The 14,575-nt window shown below is 44.1% G+C and overlaps 1 protein-coding gene across 6 annotated transcripts in view; it reads left to right on the top strand.

The window, feature by feature from the left end:
- CDH23 (cadherin related 23) overlaps positions 1–14,575 on the top strand; it is a 597,280-nt gene that overhangs the window by 152,562 nt on the left and 430,143 nt on the right. For all 6 annotated transcript variants that reach the window (XM_072628247.1, XM_072628248.1, XM_072628249.1 and 3 more), the window contains exons 4-6: positions 2,550–2,692; positions 3,415–3,462; positions 3,735–3,827. In XM_072628247.1, the coding sequence (XP_072484348.1) occupies positions 2,550–2,692; positions 3,415–3,462; positions 3,735–3,827 (284 nt within the window). The remainder of the gene's footprint in view (positions 1–2,549; positions 2,693–3,414; positions 3,463–3,734; positions 3,828–14,575) is intronic.

Here is a 14,575-nt window from a genome sequence, read left to right as displayed (position 1 = left end):
GCAAAGAAAGGAGGAAAATGGATCCTCATATGTCTTATTTAGGGGTCAAGCTTGTTCATTATTTTTTCACAATATTCTATTTTTATAATTTTATTTTATTGCTTTAGAGACAGCTAGGTGGCACAGCAGATAGCTGTCTGAACCTGGAGTCAGGAAGACCTGAATTCAAGTCTGATCTCAGACATTTGCTAGCTATGAATATATACTATATGCATTATATGTGCACGCATATGCATATATATACATATATATATATACATAGAGTACTCTATATAAGTTTTTTAATTTCTCTCTGCCTCAGTTTTCTTGTCTATAAAATGGAGATAATAGTATTTCCTATCTTGCATGGTTGCTGTAAGGAAAAAATGAGTTATTTATAAAGTACCTTACAAACTTTGCACTATACAAATGCTGGCTATTATTTTATTATAATTTCAATCTACAGTTTTATATTTATCAGGTATATTGTTTTCCTGGTTCTGCTTACTTCATTTTGCATTAGTTCATATATGTCTTCCCAGGCTTCTCAGTATTCATCATCTTCATTGTTTTTTAGAAAACAGTAATATTCCCTTATATACGTGTGTTTATTTAGCCATTCTCCAACAAATGAGATAATAATTGTAAAGCACTTAGCACAGTGCCTGGCACATATTAAACGCTATATAAATGTTAGTATTATTTTGTTAATAATTCTTTGCTTAAAGAAAAGTTGTTGCTATAAATATTTCGGTGTATGTTGGAACCTGCTTTTTATCACTGACCTCTGTTAGGCATCTGTTCTCTCCCCATTTAGTGGAATTGCTTTGAGAATAGGTTTTGTCCCATTCTCTGTATTTGCATCTCCCTAGCACAGTGCCTGGCATACAGTAGGTACTTATTAATTGGGTTCTATGCCTAGCAGTGGAATCCCTAGATTAAAGGATGTGAACATTTTAGTTGCTTTCTTATGAATTCCATAAAGGTAAATCTACCTCTTATTGGTGGATGTAGAAAAAACCACTTGCCCTTTTCTACCGAAAGAATTCCAACCACTTTTATGTCCATTTTCACCTTGATCGTCACAGCCTCTCTATAAACTAAATAAGAAAGTGTTATGGAAAAAGGGGGAAGAAGTTGGTATTATCTTCTATTTTAAAGGAGTACACCCAGAGTGTAGGACTGGTTTGCCCTAAAGTCATCTATCTTGTAAATAGCCTAATTCAGCCAGGCTTAAAGGCTAGGAGTCCTAACTCTAATAGAGTGTACACTACATGTTAGGCTATCTTGCTTAATCAGTATTCACATCTAGAGAGATATCAGCTTTGTGAGAACAGGGAACTTGTCTCTTTTGGAAGCTCTAGAAAGTGCCTAGAATGTGCTAAATCTTTAATCCAATCTTAAAACCATCATAGTGCTTCAAAGTATCCTATACCTAAAGACTGTAAGAAGCAGGGATGGAAAAGGACAGAAGGTTTAAGAATGTCCCCAAGAAGGACCAGAGAGTGCTGTGCCTGAGGTGGGCTGCTAGGGAGGGAACTCAGGCTGTGCTTAGAAATCAGCTTACAAAACTCTTCCCAGGAGGCTCATGGGCTTGTGGAATGACTGCTGAGTCTGGAATCAGGAGACACTGGAGTTCATAAGCACACTGCCAACATCTGGTGTGGCGCCTCCAACAAGTCACCCGAACGCTTCCCTCCCCTCAGTTTTCTCATTCACTGTCAAACTGATCTTCCATAAGTGTGTTTGACCTTGTCACCCCCTCCCCCCCACTCAATATACTCCAGGGGCTCCTTGTCACCACTGGGATGAAATAGAAAATCCTCCAACTTTTAAAACCATCCACATCCTGGCTCCTTCCTACTTTTCCCGTCTTCTAATGCTTCGTACTGCTCCCTTCCCAAGACTAGGTACCCCATCTCCTGACTCTACATTTTCACTTGTTGCTCCTTATGCTTGAAATTCATGTTTATTCTCTCCCTCTCTCTTTCTCTCCTCCTTCCCTCCCTCCTTCTCTCCCTCTGTCTCTCTTTCTCTCTGTCTCCATCTCTTTATCTCTGTGTCTGTCTCTCTCTCCCTCCCTCCTTCTCCTTCTCCTTCTCTCTCTCCTTTTCCTCTCCTCCTTCACTTTCCTTTTCCTCTCCTTTCCTTGGCTTCCTTCAACTCCCAGCTGAAACCTCACTTTCCAAAGGAAGCCTTTCCTAATCCCAATTAATGCTGGTCTCTTCCGTCTGAACTTCTCCCCTGCCTCCAGTTGGTCCTGTCTAGGTCTTGTACTGCTTTCACATTGCCTCCCCCTTTAGACTGTGAGATTTGGGGAAGCAGGGAATGCCTTCGCTTTGCTTTGTATGCCTAGCACTTAGCCTAATCCCTGGCACAAGTAGGCACTTCAGAAATACTTATTGGCTGATTGATTCATGAACAGTAATTCTGGAACTCCCTGCCCCATGGCATTGTGAGGCAAGGGTTTTGCTACCCTTTTAAAGCATCCTATAAGTGTTCCTTCCGTACTGTTCTGCACAGCTCCCTCCCCACCTAATTCCTGCCTTCTGCCCCTTCTGTTTCTCCAGGCACTTCAGTGACCCAACTACTGGCCCGTGACATGGACAACGACCCCCTGGTTTTTGGGGTGTCTGGGGAGGAGGCCTCCCGGTTCTTTGCAGTGGAAAGTGACACAGGGGTCGTGTGGCTGAGACAGCCACTGGATAGAGAGGTATGACTGTCCCATTACCCAACGCTGTTTGTCTCATTTGGGAGAAATGGCCAATTGCACCTCTGCTTAGTAGAATTCAACTCTGCTTACCTAGTTCCTTTCTACTAATAACTCCTGTTCCCCTAGCAAGTAATGCCATAGTACCAGGTCAAGTCAGATCTCTCTTAAAAGGTTAGTAGTTTTCATTTTTTCTGAAAACCCCCAAAGGAGTTATTAGCCCTGGGTTTAACCATGAAAAGCAATATGGGAATGTGAGGGGAGCAAGACCTCTCCCGTGTCTCCTGTCCCCCCAACAATGCAACCCCTAATCCACCTATCTCAGAAGAGTAGGAAGTGGTGATAGCCCAATTCTTAGGCTGATTCCTAATAAGATGAAAAGTTCCTGAGCGCTAAACTGTTTTCACTTCAACCAAACCTGCCTCAGACCTATCTCAGAAAACCCAGTCATCTCCAAGTAGGCCTCATGGCTACTATCTCTATATCTGGGGAGCATCCACCCCATTCCTCCTCCATTCTCTTTATTGTTTCTAGGTCTCAATTCTCTGCATAAAAAGCAGCACTCATTACTAGAGAATCCTCGGAAAACCCTGATAGAATAAGGTAGCCTCGTCTCCTGGGACCACACTGGCATCTTTCTACCCAAATTCCATGCCCTCTTACAAGTTCCAATAACAGAATGAACCCTACAATGTTTAACCCTTCATTTCTCCACTCTCTTCCAGACCAAGTCCGAATTCACTGTGGAGTTTTCTGTCAGTGATCACCAGGGGGTAAGTATCCCAAGGACCATCTTGCCCGTGAAGGTTCATAAGCTTGAGGATTAGAGAATGGTCCCCAACACATTATGGATGGGAACCTTGGAAACTTCCTCTCTTTTGGCATAGATGTGGGTCCATTGGTACAGAATATTACATATATAAAGTGCTTTGCAAATCTTAGAGTCAATAAACAATAGTGGGTAACGTTTATTAAGCACCTACTGGATACTTAGTTTTTAGAAGTACATGCTGACAGTGGGTATCTTGCCTCTTTTTCTTCCTAGGTGATCACAAGGAAAGTGAACATCCAGGTTGGCGATGTGAACGATAATGCTCCTACATTTCACAATCAGCCCTACAGCGTCCGCATCCCTGAGGTAAGAGCCCAGGATGCATATGAGAGTGGTGGAGGGTCAGAGGGGTCAGCAGAGAAGGTCTCCCTTCTCCTGGCCGTGCCACAGTCTTGTTTCAGCAGCAGCAGCAGCAGCAACATCTACCACTGGCAGGGCAGCGAATAAATGGACACTGTAAGGGGTAGAGAAGAAGGTGGTAGTAGTGTTGATTATTGGAGAAACTGGACTGGACTGGACTCTTGTATTTGGTCAAGGTTGAGGGGAAGAGGTTGAATAAATGGATTTGTGGAGTAGAATTTGGCCAGAGAAGGGTCAGGTGTTTCACTCTCTCATTTCGCTCTTTGGGGTATTGTGAATTACTTGGTGTGGTTTGGCAAAGGGTCAGCCCCTGACCTAGGTTCTATCAGGCACTGATTCTGCTCTTTCTAGCTGTGGCTGGACCCAGCCACTCACTGATGAGAAGTGAAGGCGTCATCCTTGGAGGACAGAATTCTCCTTAACCATTCTTTATTTCTTCTCCCCAAGGACTCACCAGGCTAGTCTTGTCATTGTTGGACTTCTGACCCTTTAGGGCAGAATATGAGTGGCTGAGTTTGCAAAATTGCATGTGTGTGAAGTTAAATAACCTCTGGTGACTTGAAAAGTGCAAATTATTATATTCCAAAGGCCTCATTAATAAACTGACCCAGTGAGATGTCAATCTATCATCTTTCCTCTCCTTGGTGTCCAGGGACAACTTTACATCTTTAGAAAAAATAGGTTTCAAACATAGCCCTTGGGATGGATGGATAATGTGGTACTATTGTCTCCAATATCAGATTTTAAAATTAAAAGAAAATTGGTATAAATGATGAATAGAGTGGAGGACTCAGAACCCAAAAGACCCAAGTTCAAAACCCACCCACTAGCCAGTATCAGTTTCCTCCAAAGGGTACTGACAGTGTCTACTACACATTTTTTTATGCTCTCAAATGAGTCCTTGCTGCTGTATACCAGAATCTTCTGATTGGCTATCATACTGTCCTTAGCATCTTTTTAAAAATTTTAGAATTAATTAAATTTAATTTATTAATATCTAATTTTAAAATCATTTAATAATTAAAATCTAATTTTAAAATTTATTTCCATCTTTATTCTTTTCTGATTTTGTTGTTGTTGAGTCATTTTCAGTCATGTCCAAAACTCTGTGACCCCATTTGGGATTTTCTTGGCAAAGGTACTGGAGCGGTTGGCCATTTCCTTCTCCAGCTCATTTTGCAATTGAAGAAACTCAGACAAACAGAGGAGTTAAGTGACTTACTCAGGGTCACCCAGCTAATAAGTGTCTGAGGCTGGATTTGAACTCAGGTCCTCTGGTCCAGGCCTGGTGCTCTATCCATAGTACAACACCACCTGTTCCAACCCTTCTCCTTTTCCCTCAAGCCATCTTTCTGCTCTCTCTCTCCCTCAGTAGATCTCAACTCACACTCATTTAACTGGGGGAGAGGGGAGAAATGGGACCATTCATTGAGTTCCTTCTTCCCCACTCCACACTAGACACCACTTCCACCATCTTCCCCTTCCCCAACTCTCTCCTCTTTGGCTCTAGTAACAGGTGAAGAAGTGACCCCAGCCACTCTACTTGTGCCTTTGATTTTATCCCCTCCCACCATCTTCATGAGCTTTTCCTTTCAGTTATTGCATCTTTTCCTTAATTTTCAATTTCTCTTTTATCTATGGACTCCTTTCCTATTGCTTAAAGCCATGTCTAGATCTCCTCCATCCTTAAAAAACCCAACCAACTTGATTCTACCATTCCTTCATCTTGCCTCCCTTTCACAGTCAAAGGTCTTGAAAATCATCTTTACTCACTGTCTCCACTTCCTTTTTCTCACTTCCTTTTCAGCCTCTTACAGTCAGGCTTCTGACATCATTTCTCAACTGAAGTTGCCCTCTCCAAGAATAAAAAATGATCTTGTCATTCCCAAGTTTTTGGCTTCTTCTCATTCCTGATCCATCTTTACCTCCCTAGTATTTGACATGGCTGACCACTCTATCTTTCTAAATGCTCTTTTTTCTGCATTTTCCCAGGCTCTGTTCTCTCTCAGTTCTCCTCCTACCTATGTGGCTTATTCCCCTTTGTTGGATCATCATATACATCCCACTTGCTATGGGGGTGTACCTCCAGGCTTTATCCTGGGCCCTTTTTGCTTTTTTCTCCGTATCATGCACTTTTGTGGGTTCATCTAAAAACGTTTTTCAGGCAGCTCCCAGATCCATCTCCTGTATCCCTCCTGAATTTTAGTCCTGAATTTTAGCTGTCTGTTGGAGGTCTCCAACTGGCCCAAGGCATCTCAACTTCAACATACCTAAAAAAGAACTCATTACCCTCTCTGTACCTCCTCCCCACAATCCTTTTCTTCTTATTTCTCTATTTGTGTTGGAGCACCACCATTATTCCAGTTACCCAAATTTGGAATCTTAGAGATATCTGCATCTTCATCCTCTCCTTTATCCGTCTTATTCAGTTAGTTCTGAAGTCTTGTCAGTTCTACTCCCACAATACATCTGTCATTCATGCCCTCCTTCCCATTACTCAGGCACCACTCTGCTTCATTCCCTCTTTCCATTATGCCTGGAATGTCATAATAGCTTCCTAAATGACCTCCCTGACCTTAAATTCATTCTCTTTCCAATTCGTCTGACACACAACTACCAAAGCATAGATCTGACCACATTATTCCTCTGCTTAAGAAGTTCCAAGACTCCCTCTTGCCTCTAGGATGAAATATCAATTCCTTCCTTTGGTACTAAAAGTCCTCACAGTTTAGCTTTTTGAGGGTCATTCTTCTTCATGCACTCCACGAAGTCATTCCAGCCAAACCAACTTACTTGCTGATCCTTGTATGTGCCCCGTGTATTTGCCTAAGCTATCCTCACTGCCTGATGTGTATTCTTTTCTCATCTCCACCTCCTTATTTCTCTAGTTTCCTTCAAGATTCAGCCAAGTTCATCTCCTACAAGGTATCTCTCCTGTTTTCTCCACCCTAGTTGTTAGTACTCTCCTATCAGAAAGTATCTTTCAGCTGTGTTTTATGTGTTTTGTATTTGATTTTCTGTATGTGCAAGAGGTACCATGATATTTCAGTAGATAGGGCACTAGATTGGCGTCTGGAAGAGCTGGGTTCAAATTCTCCCTCACACGGGGAGAATTTGGTCCTTAATAGGCGTTTAATAGGTGAGAAAGCCATTTAATTCCTCTATGCCTTAGTTTTCTCATCTGCAAAATGAAAATATTGAACTTTCTGGGCTTTAAGCATTCTTTCCAGCTAGAAATCTATAATCCTTAATTGTTTTCCCTGAGTGGTCTCAGCTCCCTGAAGGTAGAAATGATTTCATCTTTTTGTCTTTGAGTCTCCAGCACTCAGCACAGTGCCTGATACTTTGGAGGTGATTAATAAATGCTTATTTAATCAACGATTGAATGAATACAACAGGTGCTCACATGTTTGTGGGGCTGGGGGTGGGGCTGGGATTTCCAAAGATTTGGCCACCAGTGTGTTATTTTGTAGCCTTAGAAAATACCAGCTCATGCTTTCCACTGCCATCCCATCCATCTGCTCAGCCTTCTAGATGGATCATCTTGACGTCTTTCTACTTCAATACAGCACACCCCTTCTCCTCCTTTCCTTTCCCTTTTCCTTCCCCTCCCCACTTGGTTCGACCTCTTGCTCAGTCCAGAGCTAGAAAGGACCTTAGAGGTCACCCAATACATTCACTTCATTTACAGATGAGGAAACTGAGGCCCAAAGACTTTGAGACTCATTCACACTTAAACTGGTAGTAATGGGTAGAGCTGGGATTCACACTCAGGTTCTGGAACCTGAAGTTCGAACCAAAGTTTTCTAACTCCAGACTCAATGATGTTCCCGCCATCCCCCCAACATAGACACATCCTCACCCACACCCACCCCTCAACTACCCCCTACCTCACCCTCCTACACACACACAGACAGCCCCCCAAACACTCAACCCCCCTCCCCACTTCTCAAACACCCCATATCTCACCCCCATACACACACACACACACACACACACACGCACACACACTCACACCACTAACACTCAACCCGACCTCTGCTCCCACCCACCCACCCACCACATACATGCATTCCCAGTACAATGACAATGCTAAATGGATGGTACAAAGTTCAGGTGAGAGAACAGAGAGGTCATTGTTAAGGAAGGGTTCACATCAAGATGGAACTGAAGAGTGGAGGAGAGGAAGGGGAGACCTTCCAGGATAAAGAAGAGCCTTAGCGCAGCTGCCCAGGGAGAAATGTGAGTGACCGTGGAGAGGCCAGTGACCAGCACTTGGCCTGGAGACAAGGAGGGGCTGTGCTGGGTGATAACATCAGAGACTCTACTCAGGGCCACAATGTTCTGGTTCTAGTTTAGGTTTCCAAAGGTAGAGCCAAACCGGACTAATCACTGTTATTTTATTTCACTCTGCTGTCTCTTTTTGCTTTTGCAAATGTCATTATGTTATTTCCTTTATACCTAGAACTGGCTTTCTCCTGCTTTCTCCTCATCCCCCACTCCATGGCCCCTTCCCCACCACTGACATCTTCTTCCCACCACTGACATCCCCTCCCCACCCCATGACCTCCTCCCCACTGTCTCAGTCTCTGTTCCATCCCTGGTGATCACCTTGAACCACTGACATCCTTTTCCTCAGGTGTCACTTTCTCCAAGATGCCTTTCATAATTCCCATTTTCCCAAGAGCAGAAGTCTTAGACCCTATACCTAGTAACTCTCACTCTATCTGCAGCTAGACAAGCCTGATTTTTTCAGTTACATTCTTTTCTCTGTCTTGATTTCCTTCTGACACTATGAATCTCACCCTGTGCCTCAAACTAAAAAATAAAGGCAAAACTTCTTGTGGCAGCATGAGGTAGGGGTAGGGGAAGGTGGACAGATTTGCCTAGAAGGAGGGTCTGAGTGAGGAGCCTTCTCTGGGAAGCAGGATGAGAAATAAGGCCCTGCAAGCCTGTGCTTGGAGGGATTTTAGAACTCCCTATTTCAGCTGTTTGCCTTGGGCTTCCCCCAGAATGCGCTGGATTGCAGCTTCATTCTGGGTGCCCTCGCCTGTTTGGAAGTCACCCTAATTTAATTAAGGGTCTCTATGTGCCAGCCTGGAGCCTCAACCCCATGCTCTTTAAACCAAGGGCCCTGATGAGAGTTAATGAGCCACAAGTCCATTGCTTAACTGGCATCCTGGCAGATTTGGCTGGCCCTCTGTCGGTTGGGCACTCTTCCCATGGTGGAGGGCAACAGCGTGATGGGAGTGAAAGTGGGGAAGAAAAAGTCAGACTGACACCTTTCTAGATTCTTGCATCAGAAAGACAAGTCCTTTTCGTTGCCATGGACATTCTCTCCTCCAAATCAGCAGTCCTGCATCTCAAGGGATCACAGAGCTTGAACTAGAGGAAATGTTACATACCTCCTTTACACTTTATTTTACACTTGAGAAAACTGAGGCACAGAAAGGTTAAGTGACCTGAAGGTTACCCAAGTACTAACAGAGACAGAATTTCAACCCAGTTCTCCTGACTCCAAATTCACTGAACCACACTGCCTCCAATCTCTCTGTCTCTCCCTCCTATGCCCTTTTTGATTCCTCTAGAACCCAGGATCCTCAGAAGGGCCCCTATCCCTGCTGCTTCTGCAGTTAGAATAATTTCAAAAGGAGTAGGCTGGTGGAATGGTGAAACCTGGGACCCTAAGGCAAAAGTCAGGTTCTAGTCAGTCTTCCATCCCTAACTCATTGTATTAATTTGGCAAGTCACTTAGGGCAAACTGAGGCTCTTGAATAAAGGAATTTGAAAATGGCCTTCCTCCTGCTCATCTGACAAACAGAGAGGGGGGTTATATGAGAAAGGCTGTAACACCTAATCCATAGAAGGAAGGAGCCAAGTTAAAGTACATATTGTTTATTTCTCAAGTCACCTTGGAGTGGCTTTTGCCTGGCTGATACCTGATTCCCTGGTTGCCACTGGAGAGTGGACAGTGAAGATGGAGTGAAAGCTTTGGCCAGCGCTGTCCTCTCTGCTTGGACAGCATCTACGTGATTCATGACCCCAGATGGCCTTAAAAGTGGCCAGCCACCCTGGTGGGGGCTTCCCCCTTCTAATGTTGGTCAAGGTCAAACAGAGCCTATCAGGTCCAGTCCTGGGGAGGAGGAACTCAATGACATCCCTCAGGTCCAACCATGGTCTGAGTCTGCCTCAGGCGCTGAGTATTTCAATGGGTACCAAACCTACCCATGCCCTGAAGGAATGGGGATGGAGGAGACAGGACATAGGCACACACAAAAAATTATAGATATAAGAGAAACATAAATGAGTAGTAAAATAAAGCTGTATGGCACAGGGAACAGGATGGTGGACTTCAGGGGAATTGGAGTTAGGAAGCCCTGGGTTCAAATTCCACTCCAGCCATTTACTAACTGTCACCCCTGGACAAATCACGTAACTTCTCTTTGCCTCAGATTCTTCATCTATAAAATGGGAGAATAATAGCACCCACCACCAAGGTAAAGATCAAATGAGATATTTGTAAAATGCTTTGCAAACCTTGAAACACTATAGAGATGCTAGCTATTGTTAGCAGTAACATTGTAACATTGTAACATTGTTAGCAGTAACAGTAACAGCTTTCTTTAGAGTAAGGCAGTGTAGCACAATGGATAGAGTTGGCTGTCCAGTCCAGAAGACCTGGTGTATCTCTGAGACACGTTGGCCCTGGGCCAGTCATTTAATCTCTTAGAGCCTCAAGCTGTCAAACTCAAATAGAGATTCATCCCCACGATATACTGATTTAGGAAACTACAAATTAACATTACCTGTGTTGGATTCTATTTTTATTTATGTTATTAAACATCTCCCAATTTCTTTTTAATCTGGTTAGGGCTTCACTCAGGAGAGCGCCATGGGGCCTTTAGTTTGATACCTCTTTCCTCATGGTCAAAAAGGTGTTGATAGCTTTGGTGGAGGGAGTATCCTGCCCTGGAAGTTCCCTACACCAATGAAATCACAGGTCCCCTCCCTGTTGCTACTTTTATGGAATACTTTACAGTTAGAAAGAACTTGGTATACCTCCTAGAAGGTATGGTAGCCAGGGCACTAGATCCAAATTCACAGGGGCCTGAGTTCACATCCTCTGCTGGGTATACCATCTGTGTGTCCTTGGCAAGTTCAAATCCAGTTATCAGACACTTATTAGATGTGTGACCCTAAACAATTTACTTAGCTTCTCTTTGCCTCAGTTCCCTCATTTGTAAAATAGGGATCAACAAAAAATGAGATATTTGTAAAATGTTTAATACAGTAGCTGGCACATGGTGCTATATTAATGTTTATTATTATTATCATCATCTCAAAAAAAATGGGGTTAAACTAGGCTAACACCAAGGCCCATTCTAGCCTTAACACTATTATACTTTACAGATGAAGAGACTGAGAAACAGGGAGCTTGGGAATGTGTCTACCTAAGCACTACAGCTGGCACTGAAGTCCAGCCAGCCTTGGCTTCCAGATTTGGGCTCTCACTTGCCCATCTTTGGGCTGCCTCAGCCTGGCCTTAGCCTTGGGAGTGATTGGAAGGAGAGATTTTGGAGATGGTTTTGAATCTAGGGAGGAGTGAGAGCTTGAGTATTTTTTTAAAACCCTCAAATCAACCCTCCCCCCACCTGCCCAGCCACCTCCCTGGTGCTCTGAGGTGTGCCTGCCCCTTTAGAGACACAGTGCATTTGAACCTCACAACCTGATTACAAGGTAGGCCCTGTCACTGGGATCCCTTACCCTAAACCAGGGGTGGGAAACCTTTGGCCTCAAGACCACATGTGACCCTCTAGGTCCTCAAGTGCAGTCCTTTGACTGAGTTCAAACTTCCCAGAAGTAAAGCAACCTTTAATCCAATCAAGCTTAAAGCTGCACTCAGAATTTTGGGACACCCTGCAGCAGTGTTAAGCAGTAGTAGTAGTAGTAGTAGTAGTAGCAGTATGAGAAGGAGGAGGAGGAAGAGCATCCCTATTTAATAAATGAATAATAAGAATTTGTTAAACCCACCAGGTACAGTACAGAGTAACTCACATTGATAAAATGCTTTAAGGATCACAGAAAGCTTTATGCAGTTTAACTTATTGGATTCTCACAACCACACCATGAAGAAGGCATGATGGGCTCTCTCACCTCAGCTCTTCACTAAAACCCTGAGAAGGGGACTTGCCCAGGATCACAAAGCTAATACATATCCAAGGTGACCTATCTCTGCTTATCCCAAGCCCAACACCTTTCCCAATACACTACACTTTCAAAGGGCTGATACCTTCCCTCTATGCTCACCTGAAAGGTTAGATCATCCCCAGGGAAATGAGGTGCATACACCCCACTGAGCCAGTTCTAACATTCTTCTATTAGGAAAGAAATAGGCATCTATTAAACACCTACTGTGTGCCAGACTCTGTGCTAAGCACTTTACAAATGTTGTCTCATTGGATCCTTACATTGGATCCTGGGAGATAAGAGCTATTATTATTCCCATTTTATAGTTGTGGAAACCGAGGAAGATGAAAAGTGACTTGCCCAGGATCACACAGCTAGTGTCTGAGGCTGGATTTGAACTCATATCTTGCTGACTTTGGGCTCAGTGCTCTATCTCAGTAGATACCTATCTGCCATTCCACCGCTGTCTCCATTAATCTGCTTCATCACAAGCAATGGCCCTTTCTTCCTGGCAGGGGATTTTACAGACATTTTGACCGATCTTTACGGGAAGCTCCAGCCTTTGGAATAGGGTAGTTTAGTGTTCCTGACACCCCAAGAAATCAAGCAAAGAGGAGTGAGGGTTTGCTGCAGGCAGAACACTTAGCACTCTCATGGCAGAGCTGCCATTAGGAGGGTACAACTGGGCAACTGAGGCCCCTCCGCATCAGTACTGAAATGTCACTCAGCCTCGAAGCCTCAATTGCGCCCATGGACTGTTCATCTAGCAGGTGGGCAAGGGGCACAGAGGTCGAGTGCTGGCTCCTGCTGAGGCTAGGGAACCTGTACCCCTGGTCCCCGGAGCCCAGCTGCCCCCTCGCCAGGCTACTAGCTGGGGAAGCAGAGTAGGTGAGTGTTTGGGTTTATTTGTTCTCCACTCCCTCCACTCTCCTCTCCCTAAGTTGTTCTACATGTAATTATCCATTTTATCAGGGCGAAAGGCCCTGCAATTCACTTGTCGAACTCCTAACGAGGCAGCGTGGAAGCTTTCAAGTCCATAAAGAAAGGGGAAATCCTGCTAGAATTGGCAACTTAATTCACCAAGCCAGCCTCGACAGACCTCATTAAGTTCCCGTGTATTCATTTCAGGCTAATGGCTGTCATGCTGACTGCTGTTTGATTTGCTGTAATAGACTTTTATAGCTTTCCAATTTGCTAAAACGTGTTTGCCTGTGTCTGTGCCCGGCTCCACGGCTGTAGTACATCAGTTAGGCGTTGGTGAGCCTGCCATGTTGACCTTCAGGTGCTCCCCTCTGCCCACCAGAGTTCTGCTGCTGCTTTTCACACTCTGGGTAGCTCTTGGTCCCACATCTTCCCTTCGTGGTTTCTCCTTGTCTAATGTCCCCGCACAGAGCTGTCAGCAGGGAGAGGGCCATGGACCACCCTCCTCTGGATGATAGGAGATATGCAGTAGTTGGGTCTAAGGGGGAAGGGGAAGAGGATGATGGGCCCCTTGGCTTGGTCAGACTGGATGGGAAGGCATCAAGAATGCCAAAGCATAGACTATGTCCAGATAATAACTTAGACATCTTTAAAGAAGAAGTGTGTGGTCACCCTCAGTCACTCATGTCCTCTATCTCCCCAAATTGTTGTCACTCATTTCTTTCAGTCCTGTGTAACTCCCTGTAGGGTTTTTTTGGCAGAGATACTGGAGTGGTTTGCCATTTCCTTCCTTCTCCAGCTCATTTTACAGATGAGAAAACTGAGGCAAACGGGGTGACATGACTTGCCCAGGGTCACAATCTGTCTGAAGCCAGATTTGAACACAGGAAGATGTCTTCCCCACTCTATACCTGGTACTTCACCCACTGTGCCATCTAACTGCTCCAAATGACCTTTTATTTATTTGCATATATGCTGTATTTCCACTACAGGCAATCTCCTTGAGAGTAGAGACTTTAATTTGCTTGTATTTGTACTTCAGTGTTTAACACACTGCCTGGAACACAGTAAGCACTAAATAAATGCTCTCTCTATCTATACCTAACTATCTATCTATCCTCTACCTATCTATCTACCCATCTCCACATGTATATTTGTTAGAGATAGAACTTGGCCCAAATCCTGTCTCAAACTTACCATTTCTCCATAGCATCATGTAGCATCTCTTGCCTCCCCAAACTCTCATGATGCTTGGTGAGTTCTCATTCTACTGTCTTGCATTGTTAATTCTCTTTGTATATGTTTGATCTCCACTATGAGATTGTAAGTTTTAATAAGTAGTTTACACTTCAAATCCACTGGGGTGCCCAGCTGATATTAAGAGTTCAGTAAATATTTCTTATTTGAACAAAACCCAAGGTAAATTCTGTTACTTATAAGCATCATGGGAAGCCTGGCATCATGGATAGAGGACCATCCTTTGAACTAGTAAGACCTGAGTTCAAGCCTAGATTCTGATGTATACTGGTTGTGAGATCCCAGTCAAGGCACTTAACTCTTGGCTCCTCAGGTAACTCTAAGACCAT

This window comes from Notamacropus eugenii, chromosome 1, assembly GCF_028372415.1.
Source record: "Notamacropus eugenii isolate mMacEug1 chromosome 1, mMacEug1.pri_v2, whole genome shotgun sequence".
Taxonomy (NCBI): Eukaryota; Metazoa; Chordata; class Mammalia; order Diprotodontia; family Macropodidae; genus Notamacropus; species Notamacropus eugenii.
This window is presented reverse-complemented; position numbering and strand designations above follow the sequence as displayed.